This window comes from Desmodus rotundus, chromosome 6 (genome assembly GCF_022682495.2).
Source record: "Desmodus rotundus isolate HL8 chromosome 6, HLdesRot8A.1, whole genome shotgun sequence".
Taxonomy (NCBI): domain Eukaryota; kingdom Metazoa; phylum Chordata; class Mammalia; order Chiroptera; family Phyllostomidae; genus Desmodus; species Desmodus rotundus.
Genome location: NC_071392.1, coordinates 64,389,752 through 64,411,242, shown reverse-complemented (window position 1 = coordinate 64,411,242; position 21,491 = coordinate 64,389,752). Strand labels below are relative to the sequence as shown.

The window sequence follows — 21,491 nt, the reverse complement described above, 5'->3', positions numbered from 1 at the left end:
CATAAAGAGAGACCCAGAAGGTCACTTCATAATACTCAAAGGAAGAATCCACCAAGAAGACATAAACATTATAAATATATATGCACCCAACATAGGAGCACCCAAATACATAAAGAAAATCTTGGAGGATTTCAAGAAAGATATTGACAGCAACACAATTATAGTAGGGGATTTTAACACCCCACTATCAAAAATGGACAGGTCTTCCAAACAAAAGATTAACAAAGATATTGTGTCACTTAACAATACCCTAGAGGAAATGGACTTAACTGATATATACAGAGCTTTTCATCCCAAAGAAGCAAAATACACATTCTTTTCAAGTGTCCATGGATCTTTTTCAAAGATAGACCACATGATAGGACACAAAGCAACCCTCAACAAATTCAAGAAAATTGAAATCATATCAAGCATCTTCTCTGACCACAAGGGTCTGAAACTAGAAACCAACCCCAAGGGTAAAAACCCAAAACACTCAAAATCATGGAGACTGAATAGCATGCTATTAAACAATGAATGGGTCAAAAACGAGATTAGGGAAGAAATCAAAAACTTCCTGGAAACAAATGAAAACGAACTCACAACAACCCAAAACCTATGGGACACAGCTAAGGCAGTCCTGAGAGGGAAGTTCATAGCAATACAGGCCTACCTTAAGAAGTTAGAAACAGTTCACACAAACAACCTAACCCTACGCCTACAAGAACTGGAGGAACAACAACAAAGACAGCCCAGAGCAAGCAGAAGGAAGGAAATAACCAAGATCAGAGCAGAACTAAATGACATAGAGACTAAAAGCACAATTGTAAGGATCAATGAATCCAGAAGCTGGTTCTTTGAAAAGATAAACAAAATCGACAAGCCTTTAAGTAGGCTTATCAAGAAGAAAAGAGAGAGGATCCAAATAAACAGAATTAGAAATGAAAGTGGAGAGATTACAACTGATACCACAGAAATACAAAGGATCGTAAGAAATTACTATGAAGACCTATATGCTAAGAAATTTGAAAACCTAGATGAAATGGACACATTTCTAGAAAAATATAATCTTCCAAAACTGACTGAAGAAGAAGCAGAAAACCTGAACAGACCAATATCAGCAAAGGAAATTGAAGCAGTCATCAAGAAACTCCCATCACACAAAAGCCCTGGACCAGATGGTTTCACAGGAGATTTCTACAAAGCATTTAAGGAAGAACTAACCCCTATCCTTCACAGACTATTCGAAAAAATCCAAACTGATGGAAGACTCCCAAACTCTTTTTATGAAGCCAACATCATCCTAATCCCAAAACCAGATAAAGACACAACGAAGAAAGAAAACTTCAGGCCAATATCGCTGATGAACATAGACGCTAAAATTCTCAACAAAATATTAGCAAACCGCATCCAGCAATATATTAAAAAGATCATCCACCATGACCAAGTGGGATTCATCCCAGGGATGCAAGGATGGTACAATATTCGCAAATCAATAAACATAATACATCACATCAACAACAGCAAAGACAAAAATCACATGATCATATCAATAGATGCGGAAAAAGCATTCGATAAGATACAGCACCCATTTCTGATAAAAACACTCAGCCAAGTGGGAATAAAGGGAGCAGTCCTCAACATAATTAAGGCCATATATGAGAGACCTACAGCCAGCATCACATTCAATGGACAAAAACTTAGAGCTTTCCCACTAAGATCAGGAACAAGACAAGGATGCCCTCTCTCACCACTCCTATTCAACATAGTATTGGAAGTCCTAGCCACAGCAATCAGACAAGAAAAAGCAATAAAAGGCATCCAAATTGGAAAGGAGGAAATGAAACTGTCACTGTTTGCAGACGACATGATAGTGTACATGGAAAACCCTATAGACTCCACTCAAAAACTACTCGACCTAATAAATGAATTTGGCAAAATAGCTGGATACAGAGTCAATACCCAGAAATCAAAGGCATTCCTGTACACCAACAACGAAACTGCAGAAACACAAATCAGGAAAAAAATCCCATTCGATATAGCAACAAGAAAAATAAAGTACCTAGGAATAAACCTAACCAAGGAGGTAAAAGACCTGTACTCAGAAAACTACACAACACTGAAGAAAGAAATTAAGGAAGATACAAACAAATGGAAGCATGTACCATGTTCATGGATTGGAAGAATTAACATCATCAAAATGGCCATACTACCCAAAGCAATTTATAGATTCAATGCAATCCCTATTAGAGTACCCATGACATATTTCACAGATATAGAACAAACATTACAGAAATTCATATGGAACCATAAACGACCTCGAATAGCAGCAGCAATTTTGAGAAAGAAGGACAAAGCAGGAGGTATCACAATACCTGATATCAAACTGTATTACAAGGCAACGGTAATCAAAACAGCCTGGTACTGGCATAAAAACAGGCTCATAGACCAATGGAACAGAATAGAGAGCCCAGAAATAAACTCAAATCTATACGATCAATTAATATTTGACAAAGGAGGCAGGAGCATAAAATGGAGCAAAAACAGTCTCTTCAACAGATGGTGTTGGGAGATCTGGACAGCTACGTGCAAAAAAATGAAACTCGATCACCAACTTACGCCATACACGAAAATAAACTCAAGATGGATAAAAGACTTAAATATAAGCCGTAACACCATAAAAGTCCTTGAAGAAAACATTGGCAGGAAAATCTCAGACATTCCACGCAGCAACATCCTCACAGACACATCCCCTAAAGCAAGGGACATAAAGGAAAGAATAAACAAATGGGACCTCATCAAAATAAAAAGCTTCTGCATGGCTAAAGAAAACAGCACCAAATTACAAAGAGAACCAACAATATGGGAAAGCATATTTGCCAATGATACCTCAGACAAGGGCCTGATCTCCAAAATATATAAAGAACTCACACGACTCCACTCCAGGAAGACAAACAACCCAATTAAAAAATGGGCAAAGGACTTGAACAGACACTTCTCCAAGGAAGACATACAGAAGGCCCAGAGACATATGAAAAGATGCTCAGCATCACTAGCCATCAGAGAGATGCAAATTAAAACCACAATGAGGTATCATCTCACACCAGTCAGAATGGCCAACATAAACAAATCCACAAACAAATGTTGGAGAGGATGCGGAGAAAAGGGAACCCTAGTGCACTGTTGGTGGGAATGCAGACTGGTGAGGCCACTGTGGAAAACAATATGGAATTTCCTCAGAAAACTAAAAATGGAACTGCCCTTTGACCCAGCAATTCCGCTGCTGGGATTATACCCTAAGAACACTGAAACACCAATCCAAAAGAATCTGTGCACCCCAATGTTCATAGCAGCACAATTTACAATAGCCAAATACTGGAAGCAACCGAAGTGCCCATCAGCAAACGAGTGGATCCAAAAACTATGGTATATTTACACAATGGAATTCTACGCAGCAGAGAGAAAGAAGGAGCTTATACCCTTTGCAACAGCATGGATGAAACTGGAGAGCATTATGCTAAGTGAAATAAGCCAGGAAGTGAGGGACAAATACCATATGATCTCACCTTTAACTGGAACATAAGCAATAGAAGGAAAAAGCAAACAAAATATAACCAGAGACATTGAAGTTAAGAACAATGTAACAATAGCAAGGGCGGGGGTGGGGGGTGGGGGCGGGGACAGTAGGTAGAGGGGATTACAGGAACTACTATAAAGGACACATGAACAAATCCAAGGGGGAGGGTGGAGAGGGGGGAGGGAAGTGGGTTCACCTGGGGTGGGGTGAAGGGATGGGGGAAAAGGCATACAACTGTAATTAAATAACAATAAATAAATTAAAAAAAAAAAAAAAAAAAAAAAAAAAAAAAAAAAAAAAAAAAAAGGAACTAAGAAGTACAAGTAGCCAATTATAAAAATAGTCATGGGGCCATAAGGAACAGAGTAGGAAGTACAGTCAATAATACTGTAATGCTGTATCGTGTCAGACGGGTATATTGGAGTGATCACTTCATCATCGTGTTGTATACCTGAAACTAATGTCATATTGTATATCAACTATAATTGAAAAATAATTTTTAAAAAAGGGATAATACAATTAAGAACCAAGAAGTGGGGAGAGGGAAATGGGCATAGTCTTCACCTTTCATAAAAAAATAATTTAATAATATTTAAACTGAAACATTGTAGTAAAAAAATCAAACAAAAAGATCATTGTTAACATTAGTGTCATACATGTGGTCTGTAGCCAATGTCTTGAACTATCCCTGAACCTTACGAATTAGAATCTAATAATTGTAAAAAAATGTAAAATATTCTAAGTGAGAAAAAATATGTGATTAGGAAATACATAATTGTCTTCATTAGCTGTCTTCATTAGCTTTATCCTTCAGATTGAGGGTGTGGGGAAGGTACAATTTTTCTTTAAGAATAAGTAATCCAGAGGTCAAATATGAACACATGTGAATGTATCACTCAAATTAGGTCATAGTTACATTAATTTCTTCTTTGCTGCTCTGTTTTATAATCTTATCTTTACCACAAAAACTCCTAGTGTGGAATCACTCTAGGGAACCTAGCCCATAAATATGACTGCTTGATGGTTTTGTGATATGGACAAAGGTTGAATATGCCAAACATATTAAAATATGAAGATTTAAGTCAGGAAATTAAATTCAGGTCTCTGGAGGGTAAAAATTTTTCCACATGAGGTCAAGATTCTTATCTTACTTGTGACTTTGAGGAATAAATTCCTTATCTAAGTCATAATTAAAAGTTTACCTCCAAAAAAATTTTCATTCTCCATAATATCAATAATTTCAGTCCTCTTTAGAACACTCAAAGTTGACTAGGACTCCTTCAAGGATTTGCTAACATCATTAATAGTTCAGTTAAAAACAAGCCCTTGAAACAATAAACACATTCTCTATGGTTCCATTCACACCAGCCTGCAGTCAAGTATCAGTCCCTAGCTGCTGACAGAAATGTTCAGATCTCAGCACACTAGCAAGAATGCAACTAGACAAAGAGAAGCAGTAAATAATATGTTTAGCACTTGTTTAGTTCCTACAGAACTAAAGCCTACAGAACAGATTCTCTCCTTTGTCATAATAGGATGGTAAGTTTCTGTGTAGGACACAAAGAACATAAAAAATGCTACCTACCACCAAGGACTTTAAAATCAAGCTCCAATCTTTTCTTCAGTCTCCTCTCTCACCATTCCCTACTAAAACTCTCCTCTCAATGATGCTGTTTCATGACTTTTCATGCTCAGGTACTCCTCTAGAACGCTCACCTATCACTCATAGGACAATGTGGTTTAAACATGTATACAGTGGCTATTATGCATTAGGCCTGGCACTAAACCCTGTGTTATAAAAAAAGATACAGTTTATGTAGAGAGGAGGTTATAGCCTTGGTAGAAAAATGAAAAGGGCTTTGAACAATCATTATGTGACATCCAACTGAGAACCTCTATAGAAGGAATAATGTTCAGAGAAAACCAAAGAATTTCCCTTTGTCACAATCCTCAAAGAAAAAGAGAACTTAATTCTTAAAAAAATTAAAAGGCTCTAACTGCATGGCACTTCTAATAACATGGGAGAGAATATTATTTACATCCAACTTAACTGTGAAAACCTATATTTTATAAAATTAAAAAAAAAAAAAAAGATACAGCCCTGGCTGGTGTGGTTCAGTGGATTGAGTGCCAGACTGCAAACCAAAGTCACCAGTTCGATTCCCAGTCGGGGAACATGCCTGGCTTGCAGGCCAGGTCACCAGTAGGGGGCGCATGAGAGGCAACCACACATTCATGTTTCTCTCCCTCTCTTTCTCCCTCCCTTCTCCTCCATCGAAAAGTAAAAATAAATTTAAAAAACTAAAAAAAAAAAAGATTCTCTCAAAAAAATAAAAATAAATTTAAAAAAATTTTAAAGATATAGAATTCCCATTTCTGGAATCCTTAACTAGGGAAATTACTAATTCACAGCCTATGAAGATTTCTTATACTAAAAAGTTACCAAGTTACTACCTCTTCCCAGAGTCTAAAATCTGATAAGGATGGTAAATGTTATTACAAACAGCAGCAACAGCAACTTTTATTATAGCTATAAGCTTTACTTTCACTGAGCCTTTTAATAAAGGGAGTTAAAGCTCAAGTCATCTATGTCAGCAGTCTCCAACCTTTTTGGCACTAGGGACCGGTTTTGTGGGTGATGGGGGCAGGATGTAAATGGAGACAGAGCTCACGTGAGCTTTGCTTGCCTGCTATGGACGGGGGACAGGAGACAAGAAGCAGAGCTCAGGAGAGCTTCACTCATGGCCTGGTTCTTAACAGGCCACGGACTGGTACTAGTCCGCCACCAGGGGGTTAGGTACCCCTGATCTATATCCCTACCTAAGTTAGCAAGGGGAACATATGGTAGGCCTTTTTCACAGAAGTAGAGAATAAAGCACAGAAAAGCTACATAGGGCAATCCAAGACAGAGTCAGAGTAGATGAAAGCTACACTCAGTTCCTCCCAGGACCAAACTGGAATTACAACTAAATTATTGAACAATCACCATGAATAACCAACTGAAGACTGGCTGAAGAGAAGTCTTATAGCCAAGGATTTATGGAAGAAGCCACATTAAGACTGGTAGGAAGGGCAGAGACGTGAAAAGGGCTCGCCCTGCTCCTCAGAACAGTGGCTGAGGTTTTAGATAGATGATATCACAGATGCGGGTGAGTCCCCCAGAGAAGTGTGGGGTATAAACCATGAGCTGGACTGTCCAGCCCAGAGCACCAAGGCTAGGAAGAGGTGTCCACATAATGTCTGGCTGTGAAAATCAGTGGGGTTTCTGTCCACCAGTCAACTAGGGAAACAGGCACCCTCTTAAATGGCCAATGAACGTAATTCCATTCACAGCCACTAAAATTGGCCTCCTTCAGAGGGAGGACAAAGCAGACTAGAGTTGTGTGAGGAAGAGTCCGGGGTTTGTGGGAGGGAGCAGAAGGGACAGCCACCAAGATCCCTGTGCTGAGTCATTGTCCCATAACACAGATGCCATCATTCTTGGGTGGAGCACTCCTTGTGCAGCATCAACTTGGGGGAAAGCAACAGTCCCTCCCTTTGGACTCCCCTATACCCCACCCTGTGGAGCTTATGCCCTGCTGAGGAGTACAGCCAGAGGCTCTTTCAGTCATTGAGCCTAACAGGCAGCTGGGAAGCATAGTGAGGCATAGGCAGTACCCACTGGGGTGCCTTGGGACTTTTGCTAACTTGCCCCCTGTCCCAGTGCTGGTAAAAGTGGTCATGGTGTGTAGCTTGGTTGTTCCCATGTGGACTCAGGCCCAGCAGAGGCAGCCATGAACAGTGGATTACTTATAGTTCCAAACAGGTTGCCAAGGACAAGAATATGCAGCATCTTACACTAATGTGCACCAGAGTCCCTCCCGGGAGGTCCAGAAGCAAAACAGACAGTGGCCACCTTCAAACAACATCAAAGTAGGATCCAGTAAGCTCCACAAGCAGCATATCCAAAAGGAGATCTCGGCAGGCACCAAACACTGCTGAGGTGAATTGCACTTCCTGTGGTCAGCACCTGCGGAGCAGCTCTTAAGCTGTGGCTAGGTGGAGTATCAGTCCCTAGCTGCTGACAGAAATGTTCAGATCTCAGCACACTAGCAAGAATGCAACTAGACAAAGAGAAGCAGTAAATAATATGTTTCACAACCACCCAGAGGGTTCATCTCAAGCACATATGGGCAAAGAGCAATCCAGACTCAATTATAACATGAGGGCTCACATAACCCACACATGGGACATTCCTGGAGTGGCCAGCTCAGGTGACCAAGGAGACTGCACCACTGGACTCCACAGGACACCTACTACATAAGGTCACCCCACAAAGACCAAAAGTCATAGCAGATCTATCTAATACATAGAAACAAACACAAAAAACAGCCAAAAGGGGGTGACAAAGAAACAGTACCCAAATGAGGGAACAGAAAAAATCTCTAGAAAAAGAGCTCAGTGAAATGGAGCAAGCAATTTATCAGATATAGATTTCAAAGTAACGGTTATAAGGATGTTCAACAGCATGAAAAAGAACACAGAAACCATTAAAAAAAAGACCAATCAAAAATGAAAAATACAAAATTTGAAATGAAGAACACAATGGAATGAAGAAACAGTAGACTGGATGAAGCTGAGGTTCAATTTAGTGAATTGGAAGAAACAGTAGAAAAATCCAATCAAAGCAGCAAAAATAAAAACAGAATTAAAAAAAATGAGAATAGTTTGGGGGCTTTTGGAACAACACGAAGCATAACAACATCTGCATCATAGTGGAACCAGAAGGAGGATAGAGAGATAGCAAGGAATCCAGAACCATTTGAAGAAATAATGACCCAAAACTTCTAGAACCAGGTCAAGAAAAATGACACACAAGTCATGGAAGCACAGAGAGTCCCAAAGAAGATGAACCCAAAGAGGCCCACATTGGGACACATCATAGATAAAATGGCAAAGGTTGAAGACAAGGAGAGAAACTTAAAAGCTTCAAGAGAAAGGTAGTCAGTTATCTGCAAGGGAGCTCCCATAAGGCTGTCTGACGATTTCTCAATAGAAACATTTCAGGCCAGAAGGGAGTGGCAAGAAATATTCAAAGTAATGAGAAACAAGGACCTATAACCAAGATTACTCTACCCTGCAAAGCTGTCATTGAGAATTGAAGGGCAGATAAATATCTTCCCAGAAAAAAAAAAACTAAAGGAGTTTATCACCACCAAACCAGTATATATGAAATATTAAAGGTTCTTCCTTAAGAAGAAAAAAAGCAAAACATCAAAAATATGAACAATATAATGGCAATAAATGCACATCTATCAACAGTTGTGTTGAATATAAAAAACAAAATAAACTATCATGCAGAACTGAACAGACTCATAGATACACAGAACATTTTGATGGTTGCAAAATAGGAGGGTCTTGGGGGATGGATGAAAAAGGTGAAGGGATTAGGAAGTACAAATTGGTTGTTACAAAATAGTTATGGGATGTAAAGTACAACATAGGGAATATGGTTAATAATATTCTAATAACTGTTCATGGTGTCAGAAGGGCAAGAAATTTATCAAGATGATCACTTAGTAAGTTACATACTGTCTAAACACTGGGTGTGCAACTGAAACTAATATAATACTGTATGTCAATAGTAATTGAAATAATAATTAATGGAAAAATAAAATTAAAAAATAAAAAATATCATTCTAAAAAATAATGTAATAAAATAAAATCTACCCTCAAAAAAAATGAGAACACAAACCAAAAATTTATGGGATGTAGCAAAGTGGTCCTAAGAGGGAAATTAATAGCATGACAGACCTATTTCAAGAAACAATAAAAATCTCAAATAAACAGTCTAACTTTACACTAAAGGAATTAAAAAAGAACAACAAAGCCCAAAGCTTAGAAGGAACGAAATAATAAAGATCAGAGCAAAAATTAAAAAAATAGAGTATTAAAAATAATATAAAAGATGAATGGAACCAAGAGCTGGTTCTTTAAAAAGATAAACAAGATTGCCAAACCTTAACTATATTCATCAAGAATATAAGAAAGAGCTTAAATAAATAAAATCAGAAATGAGATTTCCAGCTAAGATGGCAGCATAGGCTCACCTCCTCGCACAACCACTTCAAAATCACAAGTAAAATATAGAACCACCAACACACATAACCATCAGAAATTGAGTTGAATAAAGTCTGACTACTATGGAATTAAAGAAACCACATCCATCCACTGGGAGGAGGTGGAGAGAGGAGGAATAGGCTGGTCCCACATCCATGTGTGGTAGATAAAAATTCAGGATGATTATCTTGGGAGCAAGGAGTACCAGCCCCATACCAGCCCAGAGTTCCAATGTCAGGAAGATAAGCCTCCATAATTTCTGATGCAAAAACCAGCAGGGATTGACAGTGGAAGAAACTTCTAGAGACCCACCCAGTTTTTCTTAAAGAACCTACACATAGACTGACTCAGACTCAATCCCTCTGAGCTCCAGCAATGGGGTAGCAGCTTGAAAGGCACTAGAGGCATACAAGGAGGAACGAGTTATCTGGCATCAAGGCAAGAGCCAGGGGACAGATTATCTACTGGACAGAAAGGCAGGCAGAGGCCATTGTACCTTTTCTAACCCCACTCCCACAGAGTCACAGAGCCGGCAGGCAGGTGCCATATCTGAGACTCCATCAACCTGGCTAACACTGTCTGTCCTATCCAGGAAATCCCAAGACTCCATCCGACCCAACTTATGGGACCACCCCAGTGTCCTTTCCAAATGAATGGCTGGTCCTAACTCATGCTTTACAATTTCCTAAATCCTCCCAAACAAGCAACAGATGGCTTCAGTGAGCTCCCAGCCCCTGTACCCCTTGTTAAGTGGCCCCAGGCCCTGAACTAGCAGCAGCCAGCCTAGATTCACAACTTTGCTTTGCCTGAAAATCTCCAAGCCCAGCACAAGTAGCAGCCATCTCAGATTGCTTTATAGTTCATGCAGGATGGCCCCAGGTAGGACACAGGTGGGGGCTGACCTTGGCCTGCCTGATCCTGGAAACCCCAGAGCCTGCACACCCACTGGACAGCTACAGACCACCACATTGCCCCTGCACAGCTGATTCTGCACAGAGGGCAGAGGTTTGTGGTCAGTGGTCACAGCTAGTCCCTGCTGCTGACTGGCCGAGGTAAAGCCCTCCCATTGACCTGCCCAGAGCAATCAAGGCTCAACTACAAGAGAAGGGTGTACTCAGCCCACATGAAGGGTGCACCTCAAGCACCCAGCTTGGTTGGGGGAGGCTGTGCCACTGAACCCTATAGGACTCCGACTTTATTAGGCCACACTACCAAGACAGGGCAGATCTACCTATTACACAGAAACAAACACAGGGAGCCTGACAAAATGAGGAGACAAAGAAACATGGCCAAAATGAAAGAACAGATCAAAACTACAGAAAAAGAACTAGACAAAATGGAGCTAAGCAATCTATCAGATACAAAATTCAAAACACTGGTTATAAGGATGCTCAAAGGAACTAAGTGAGGACTTCAACAGATAAAAAAGACCCAGTCAGAAACAAAGAATATAGTAACTGAAATAAAGAACAATTTACAGGGAAACAATAATAGAATGGATGAAGCCAAAATCAAATCAATGATTTGGAACAGAAGCAAAAAACAAATCAGAACACCAAGAAGAAAAAAGAACCCCCCAAAATGAGGATAGTGTAAGCAGACTCTGACGCAACATCAGGAGGTCCAACATTCACATGATAGGGGTTCCAGAAGGAGAAGAGGAAGAACAAGAAATTGGAAACATATTTTTTTAAAAAAATGAAAGAAAATTTCCTTAATTTGGTGATGGAAATAGACATGCATATCCAGGAAGCACAGAGTCCCAAACAAGATGGACACATAGAGGCCCACACCAAGAACCATTATAATTAAAATGCCAAAGTCTAGAAATAAAGAGAGAATCTTAAAATCAGCAAGAGAAAAGAAGTTAGTTACCTACAGGGGAGTTCCCATAAGACGATCTGTTGATTTCTCAAAAGAAACTTTGCAGTCTAGAAGGGATTGGCAAGAAATACTCAGTCATGAAAATCTGGGATCTACAGCCAAGAAGCTCTACCCAGCAAAGGTATCATTTAGAATCAATGGGCAGATAAAGAGCTTCCCAGAGAAGAAAAAACTAAAGGAGTTCATCATCACCAAACCATTATTATATGAAATGTTAATGGGACTTATTTAAGAAAAAGGAAATCAAAACTATGAACAATAAAGTAGTGATAAACACCTATTTAGCAACAGTTGAATCTAAAAAACAGACTAAGCAAACAAAAAGTACAGAGGCAGAATCATGGATATGAAGAGCATTTTGATGATTGCTGGATGGGAGGGAGTCTGGGGAAATGAGTGAACAGATGAGAGGATTAAGAAGTACAAATAGGCAGTTACAGAATAGCCATGGGGATGTACAGTACAGTATAGGAAACAGAGTACACAAAGAAATTACACACATGACCCATGGACATGAACAATGGTGTGGGGATTGCCTGAGGGAGTGGGGTGTGCTGATGGAAGTGGACAAAGAGGAAAAAATCAGGGCAATTGTAAAAGCATAATCAATAAAACAGAATTTAAAAATAAAAATAAATTTTAAAATAATGGAAAAAATGAAAGGGAGGAGATAACATTTGACACTAAAGAAATATAAAGACTATAACAAAATATTATGAACAATTATATGCCAACAAATTGGACAACCTGGACAAATGAAACATACAATCATCCAAAACTATATCAGGAAGAATCAGAGAATCTGAATAGATATATTACAACTAATGAACTTGAAGCAATAATCAAAAAAGTTCCAACAAATAAAATTCTTGGGCCAGAAGGCTTCATAGGTGAATTTTACCAAACATCAAAGAAGAACTAACACCTATCCTTCTCAAACTATTCCAAATAATTCTAGAGGAAAGGCTGCCAAGCTCATTTTATATGGCCAGCATTTTTCTAACTCCAAAACCAGATAAACACACTAGAAAAAAATAAAACTATAGGCCAATATGCCTGACAAACATAGATGCTAAAATCCTCAACAAACCTGATCCAGCAATATTTTAAAAAGATCATACACCATGATCAAGTGGGATTTATTCCAGGGATGCAAAGCTGGTACAAAATAGGCAAATCAAAAAACATAATATCCCACATAAACAAAATAAAGGATAAAATCCACATGATCATATCAATAGATGCAGAAAAGCATTTGAAAAAAAATTCAGCATCCATTTACGATAAAAACTCTTCTTCACCTTAAATGTTACATTATGACTTCACCTTCTGCACCTCACTCCCTTGACTGTAAAACAGAGATAATAACAATATTTGCTTCATGAGGTTATTGTGAAGATGAAATGAGTTAATAGATATAAACCTGATTGTAGGCACTAAGAGTGTTAGTTGTTATTATTTGAACTATATGGCTTTCTCTGGGGAAAATTATTTGTTCTGGTGTTATGAGAATTCAAAGATCTATGAAGTTCTTAGGATATATCTTAGCATTCTGAGTTTCTTCATCTCCATTGCTTTTCTTTAATTTATTATCTGTATTTAATCAGTGCTCGAACAGGTTCTTGCAATATAATAAACTTTAATTTAAAATTCCAGGTGAAATTCTTTTTTAAAGTTTTATATAAAAGATATATATCTTAGCACTGGCTGGTCTCAGTAGATTCAGTGCTGGCCTGCGAACCGAAAGGTCACCAGTTCAATTTCCAGTCAGGGCACATGCCTGGGTTGTGGGCCAGGTCCCCAGTTGGGTGGCATACAAGAGGCAACTGATCCGATGTATTTCTCACACATCGATGTTTCTCTCTCTCTTTCTCCTTTCCCCTCTCTCTAATTGAGTGAATTATAATTTAGTGAATTATAAATAATTAATAAAATCTTTTTTAAAAAGATATAAATCTTGTATTGATTAAATAAGATTAAAATGAGATGATTTGTGACAGGACGTCAAGAGACTATAACCAGTATTTGTCTAAAGATCCAGTTCTATATAAGAGGCTATTAAAGTGTCTCAGAGAATTTAAACTTGACTGGCAATTATACTTCTCACGTGATGGAACACCCTATACTTTTCCAAATATCTTGAAGAACCTGAATGCTGCAAACCAGCATTAGGTGTCATAAATGTTAACCTAAGTCAAACAATCTGAAATTTGGCTACTTTAAGATGAAGATTACTGCAAATTTTGAAAGGATCTATACTCAGGTCAATTTGCACAGATCCAAAAGTTAAACAAATATATGAACAGTCTGCCCTATGACAATCACAAACTTCTCACACCCCATTTTCCCCACCCAAAATTATTTTTAGGTAAGCCAGTTCTTTCTGCTTTTAATCAAAACAAATGATTCTTGAAGAAAACAGCTACACTATGAGTTTTCATATAAACCAATGTTTTCAGTTTATTTTTAGCTTTTTCAATGATTTTTCTCAAATAAGTAATGTCATTATAGTGTGTTTGTCAATGTCCATGGGACTTTGTCAGTCATATTGTATTTCATGTAAGCTTCAGCAAATAACTATCTCATGTTGCTCCAAGAAATTCAATAGATTCACCCTTCTGTTATTAAGGCAATAGTCATTTTATTATTATTAAGGCAGTAGGAATTTCTAAACAAATTATTTTAAGAAAATGTTTTGATTATCCTCGGTTTTGACCTTCTTTTGCCTTTACACTAAGCTGAAGCCAGAATACAGAAAGTTATTAAGAGATACACACAATTTTATACTATTTTTCTTATAAAAAATAAAAAAGTAAAATAAAGAAAAAAAGATGAGGAAAATGGTATTAGTCCCATGGTATCTGGTATTTTTATATCAGCTACATGTCTGTTGGGCTAAGAGAGCCAAATATTAGAAATCCAAATGTCAAAAAGTGGGCATATCCAGCCCTATAAATACTTAAGATAATTTCCATTTTCCTAAATGTAACTAAACATTGTTATGAGATCAGATCATAAATACTATATATACTATGAATAGAAATATTTCAGGTCTAGTAGTAGACATTCACTAAATGCTACTGCAACTGTATTAATGATATTCAAAAGCTCAGTCTTTTCCAGGTAAAAACTTAGTATAAATGAAATTGGGAACTCCCTTGATTTCCATAATTACTATTATTGACTACATATTTTTTAATGTATTTATTGATTATGCTATTACAGTTGTCCCATTTGCCCCCCTTCACTCCACTATATCCTGTCCACCCCTCCCTCCCACTTCCCCCCCTATAGTTCATGTCCATGGGTCATGCATATCAGTTCTCTGGCTTCTACATTTCCTATACTATTCTTACCCTCCCCCTGTCTATTTTCTACCTACCATTTATGCTACTCATTCTCTGTACCTTTCCCCCCTCTTTCCCCCTCCTACTCCCCTGTTGATAACCCTCCATGTGATCTCCATTTCTGTGATTCTGTTCCTGTTCTAGTTGTTTGCTTAGTTTGCTTTTGTTTTTGTTTTAGGTGTGGTTGTTAATAACTGTCATTTATTATTAAGTTTGCTGTCATTTTTACTGTTCATATTTTTCATCTTCTTTGTCTTAGATAAATCCCTTTAACATTTCATATAATAAGGGCTTGATGATGATGAACTCCTTTAACTTGACCTTATCTGAGAAGCACTTTATCTGCCCTTCCATTCTAAATGATAGCTTTGCTGGATACAGTAATCTTGGATGTAGGTCCTTGCCTTTCATGACTTGGAATACTTCTTGCCAGCCCCTTCTTGCCTGTAAGGTCTCTTTTGAGAAGTCAGCTGACAGTCTTATGGAAACTCCTTTGTACGTAACTGTGTCCTTTTCTCTTGCTGCTTCTAAGATTCTCTCCTTATCTTTAATCTCGGGTAACTTAATTATGATGTGCCTTGGTGTGTTCCTCCTTGGGTCCAGCTTCTTTGGGACTCTCTGAGCTTCCTGGACTTCCTGGAAATCTATTTCCTTTGCCATATTAGGTAAGTTCTCCTTCATTATTTGTTCAAAAAAGTTTTCAAGTTTTTGTTCTTCCTCTTCTCCTTCTGGCACCACTATAATTCGGATGTTGGAATGTTTAAAGATGTCCTGGAAGTCCCTAAGCCTCTCCTCATTTTTTTGAATTCTTGTTGCTTCATTCTTTTCTGGTTGGATGTTTCTTTCATTCTTCTGGTCCACACCATTGATTTGAGTCCCAGTTTCCTTCCCATCACTATTGGTTCCCTGTACATTTTCCTTTGTTTCTCTTAGCATAACCTGCATTTTTTCATCTAATTTGCGACCAAATTCAACCAGTTTGTGAGCTTCCTGATTACGTTTTGAACTGTGCATCTGATAGGTAAGCTATGCCTTTGTTGCTTAGTTGTATTTTTTCTGGGGCTTTGATCTGTTCATTTGGACCATTTTTTTGTCTTGGCGCACCTGTTACATAAAGGGGCAGAGCCTTAAGTGTTCACTGGGGCGGGTGGGGTAACGCTGGTCACCGCGCTGTGACGCTGTACGTGGGGGAGGGGCCGAGAGGGAGCAATGGTGCTTGCTCCACTCTCTGCTGGATTTCAGTCACTACCTCTGCTACCCACAATCAAACTGGGCCCCTCTGGTGCTGCTTCCGGAGTGGGTGGGCTTGTGCACGCTCTAGGCCCCTGTGGGTCTCTCCAAGGAACTCTCCGGTGAGGCTGGGAGTTTCTCCTGGTGGCATTTTAACCCCAACAGGTGTTTTCAATCAGAGGTTTGAGGCTTTATTTCCCCGCACTGGAACCCTGGGTTGCGCAAGGTCTGCTTTGCTCCCCCACCATTCCTCCCGGTTTATCTACACGCAAATGTGGGGTCATGGGGTCTGCTAGCTGCAGCCTGGCCTGCCCAATTCTACAATCCGCCACCTTGCTGGGTCTGCCAGCCGCTGACTTGCTGCGAGTCCTCTCCACCCCGGCTGCCCATCTCCACCCCTCCTACCAGTCTGGATGAATGTTTCTTCTTTATCTCCTTGGTTGTCAGACTTCCATATAGTTCGATTTTCTGTCAGTTCTGGTTTTTTGTTTTTAAATTGTTGTTGTCCTTCTTTTGGTTGTGGAAGGAGGCACAGTGCGTCTACCTACGCCTCCATCTTGGCTGGAAGCCCCTGATTGACTATGTTTTTATAAAGAGCTTATTCAAGGCATTCACAAAAAAATTATAGTGACAATAAGAAGATCATGAGGTCTTTATTACATTAAGGAATGACGTCAAGGATTTAAATTGGATAGAGAAGTAATTTTAATGAAAATTAAAATGTATTCACAATAAAGAATGGCCTCAAATGAGGCAGCTTTCTGTTTTCAGTCTGTTAATTTTCTATAATATCTTCTATCATTCAAAGACTACAGTAATCAGACAAGAGCATATTTAATCTGTGAGGTCTTCATAGCAGATGAAAATTGATGGCAATTATCCACAACTGCTTATGTGATGATGACTGAGTGAACAAGATTACTCATTAGCATAATATGCCACACTCATTAGAGTAGCTGGTTGAAGTAATGGTTCATTTTGCTCAGGTATCTTTCTGTTTCTTTCACAAAGTGGATGAGTTTACAAAGTTCCAGACAATTTTGTCACCTCAGTGTGCCATCTCCTACACATGTACACTTTAGGATGAAGTTAAATGTGTACCTACAGGTGCCTATTGCCACTCATGGCTAGCTGGCAAAGGGTGTATTAAAAGAGCACTGAAATCAACATCAGAAATAAAATATATACACAATTCTATTTGATACTCATCCCCTGGCTAGACCATTATGAAATGTGGACTGAGTTATTCTAGAGAGGAAGGAAAAAACATCTAACCTAGTTCTTTAATTTCTTCCTCTTCATTCTTCAAGTCTCAGGATATCAAGAAGCAAAAGACTTCCTCCAGTTTGAGTCAAGAATCCCACCTTTGTTCTCCATAGTACTGGATGTTTCCCTCATACAGTCAGAAAACTTATTACTTTGTCTCCATCAGTAGACATGAGAGTTCCATAAGGACATAATATTATAACAACCTGTATAAGTCCAGGTTCATATTAAGGACTTAGGAAATGTTTACTGAGCTGATGATAAGACCAAGAATATAATAGAAAATTATATTATTCCTTCTTTTATGAGTGGAGAAAGCACAGGCCTTGTATGTGCTCATTCATTCATTCATTGAGTTTCTATGATACAATAGACATTGCAAAATGCTAGAGGTACAGTAATGAAACAGTTTTTAAATTATAGTACAATTTGATCAATGTTGCTAAAGATAAAAATGTTAAGAGTCAATGGATGTGAGAGATGTTGTACAACCTATTACAGAAAGCTTCCTAGAAGAGAACATTTGAGTTGGGTTGTGAAAGTTAAACAAACACAGGAGACAGGAAGACAGGGAGATGATCTTCAAAAAACATGGCATGTTCAAGAAATGTAAAGGAAAGAGACTGGATTGTGACAGAAGCCCAAGTTGGCAAAAATAAGTTAGAAGCAGCTTATGCTGTGAGAAGGAATCTGGGCTTTATCTTCAGTGTAGTAAGAACCGATGAAGCCTTTTAAGGAGAGGAGCAATGCTATCAGCTCTATCTAGTTAGACTTAAGATTCAGTAATTAGCATGAAAGAGAATGGATACTTTCAATAATAGTTTAAGAAACTAGGGACAAGGAGGCTGAAGACTCAAGTTGGGAACATTGACCTAAATGACCATTAGCTAAATGAAATGAAAGAAAAAGTAAATTAAGCAAGATAAATATTCCTTTCCTTGGGATGCTTATATGGTAGTTCTCTGTAAATGTTGTCATCTCCTCAGGGAAATAAACAGATTTTTCCCTAAAGTCAAACATTTAAATAACAACATTCTTACTGTTATATTGTTATAATAATTTAGTAAGAGTAAGCAAACATTGTTGCAAACTGAAGGACTTTCCATACCTGAGACGCTTTGCCTGTTGGAATCTGAGTCCCCATTACTGGAGTTAGAATTGTTGGAGGAGTTGTTGTCAACACCTCCCAGAAGGGGGCGCAAATGGCTTACTGAGACTTGTTCAATGAATGAAGTTCCATACTTGCGAAAATACCACCATTCAAATATCTAGAATAGAAAAATAATAAGCGTGATTATGGTCCTTGTTACTCTTTATGATTTTTGTATACATGTACATAAAATATGTTGCATTTACTAACTATATCTACCTTAAACACTCAATTAAACCATTTTTATGCCAAAAAGGTGTTTAATTTATTCTAAAAATTAGTGTTTATAAAAATTAAAACACCAGTTACATTTTAAATTCTTAATGTTGTTTCTCCATTTAATATTGGTTTTGAAGAAAAATCTATAGCTACAACCATGGATTAAAGAACACTGTAAGAGTTGCTCAATATTCTTTTCCTCCAAATTTACATATTGTTCTAATAACAAAATTATCATAGCTGAAACAGAACTCCAGAAATATGTACAAAGAAGCCACTTTCAGAAGTATGGCTTATAAAACATTCCAATTCTTGGCACCTTAGATTCTGATAAAACTAAACCTCTATAAAACTAAGATACAAAAATGTCATTAAAAAAACCCTACCTCTTTAGGAAAATGCTGGTTTTACAAAAAGAGTGGAAGGCATCCCATTTCATTTATGTATAGCACCCGGCTATTAAGAGATTTAGCAATGTCCCACCTGCTAAGAAGTACTTTATAAACATAAGCACCTGCTGTCTAACACTAATGTGTCTTATTTCTTAGTTCACAAGCTTACTAATTGTTATGTAGTATGGGTTACAAAGGAGAAAAGAAATAACTTTAATTAATAAAAGGAAAGAAGTAATGATACTCACATGACTAGACTAAACTCAGGACTTCCTAAGCCTGGAGAAGGCAGGTGACCTCTCCTAACCACCCTTCTTACCTGGCTCCTCTTCTGCCCCTCCAGTGATGGCCTTCCTACCACTGTTCAAATTTGCTCTCTCCCACTTCCTCTCTTCTCCTCCCTGTCTGATTTGGAATATGTTTCTTAAGCAGTCACTAATCATTATACAGAAGAAATTTAAGAAATACCTATATTGCAGTCTCATAGCAATATGATAATAGAAAATGTGAAATTAACATACAATTAATTACCTTTATATTTATTTACTTCATAAAAACAAGATTTTGAGATCTACTCTAAAATTGTCTTTGGGCTATTATTTTAAAATTTATGTCTTCTGGAGTTTCTGGCCAAGATGGAGACATAGGTAGATACACTTTACCTCCTCATACAAACTAAAGAAAGATAACAACAAATTTAAAAACAAAAAATAACCAGAACCAACAGAAAATAGAACTGCATGGAAGTCCGATAACCAAGGAGTTAAAGAAGAAACATTCATCCGAACCCGTAGGCGGGGTGGAGATGGGAACCTGGGATGGAGAGGACTGGTGGCAAGGCGTTGGCTGCAGGACTGGGGTGAGCAACATGGCAGCTGGAGGAGTGGGCGGTCCAACATTTGGGTGTAGTTAAACCAGGAGGAACAACTGGGGAGCCAGACAGACTGCTACCTGTGGTTCCAGCTCAGGGAAATAAAGTCTCAAAATTTCTAACTGAAAAAAACCTGTGGGAGTTGAGGTGGAAGGAGAACCTCCCACCCTCACAGGACAGTTTGTTGGAAAGACCCACAGGGTCCTAGAATACACACAAACCCACCTACCCAGAAATTAGCACCAGAAGGGCCCAATTTGCTTGTGGATAGTGGAGGAAGTGACTGAAAGCTGGCTGAGAGATGAGCAAGCAACACTGTTCCCTCTTGGACACCTCCCCTACATATAGCACCACAACACAGCCATGTGGCTGCCTTGCCCTGGAAAATACCTAAGGCTCTGCCCCTTACTACCTAACAGGCCCGCCAAGACAAAAAAAAATGGCTGAGATGAAAGAACAGATCAAAGCTCCAGAAAAAATAGAACTAAGTGATGAAGAGATAGCCAACCTATCAGATGCAGAATTCAAAACACTGGTAATCAGGATGCTCAGAGAAATGGTTGACTATGGTCACAAAATAGAGGAAAAAGTGAAGGCTATGCAAAGTGAAATAAAGGAAAATGTACAGGGAACCAACAGTGAAGGGAAGGAAACCTTGACTCAAATCAATGATATGGACAGAAGGAAGAAATAAACATTCACCCAGAACAGAATGAAGAACAAGAGTTCAACAAAATGAGGAGAAGCTTAGGAACCTCCAGGACAACTTTAAACATTCCAACATCTGAATCATAGGGGTGCCAGAAGGGGAAGAGGAAGTGCAAGAATAAACTGAAAACTTATTTGAAAACATAACGAAGAAGAACTTCCCCAATCTGGCAAAGGAAATAGACTTCCAGGAAGTCCAGGAAGCTCAGAGAGTCCCAAAGAAGCTGGACCCAAGGAGGAACACACCATAGTTACATTACCCAAGATTAAATATAAGGAGACAATTTTAAATTCAGCAAGAGAAAAGCAAAGGGTTACCTACAAAGAAGTTCCCATCAGACAATCAGCTGATTTCTCAAAAGAAATTCTGCAGGCAAGTAGGGGCTGGAAAAAAGTATTTGAAGTCATGAAAGGCAAGGACCTACATCCAAGATTACTCTATCTAGCAAAGCTATCATTCAGAATGGAAGGGCAGATGAAGTGCTTCCCAGATAAGGTCAAGTTAAAGGAGTTCATCATCACCAATCCCTTACTATATGACATGTTAAAGGGACTTATCTAAGAAAAAGGACATCAAAAATACAAATAGTAAAATGACAACAAACTCACAACTATCAACAATCAAACCTTAAAAAACAAAAACAAACTAAGGAAACAAATAGAATAGGAACAGATTCACAGAAACAGAGATCACATGGAAGGTTATCAGCAGGGAAGTGGAGGGGGGGAGAATGGAAGAAAAGGTACAGGATAAGAAGCATAAATGGTA

The 21,491-nt window shown here is 38.5% G+C and overlaps 1 protein-coding gene across 8 annotated transcripts in view; it reads right to left on the bottom strand.

Annotated features, from left to right (window-relative positions):
- Positions 1-21,491, bottom strand: part of ST7 (suppression of tumorigenicity 7) — a 323,508-nt gene that overhangs the window by 107,231 nt on the left and 194,786 nt on the right. For all 8 annotated transcript variants that reach the window (XM_024555762.3, XM_024555765.3, XM_045191454.2 and 5 more), the window contains one exon: positions 18,491-18,650. In XM_024555762.3, the coding sequence (XP_024411530.1) occupies positions 18,491-18,650 (160 nt within the window). The remainder of the gene's footprint in view (positions 1-18,490; positions 18,651-21,491) is intronic.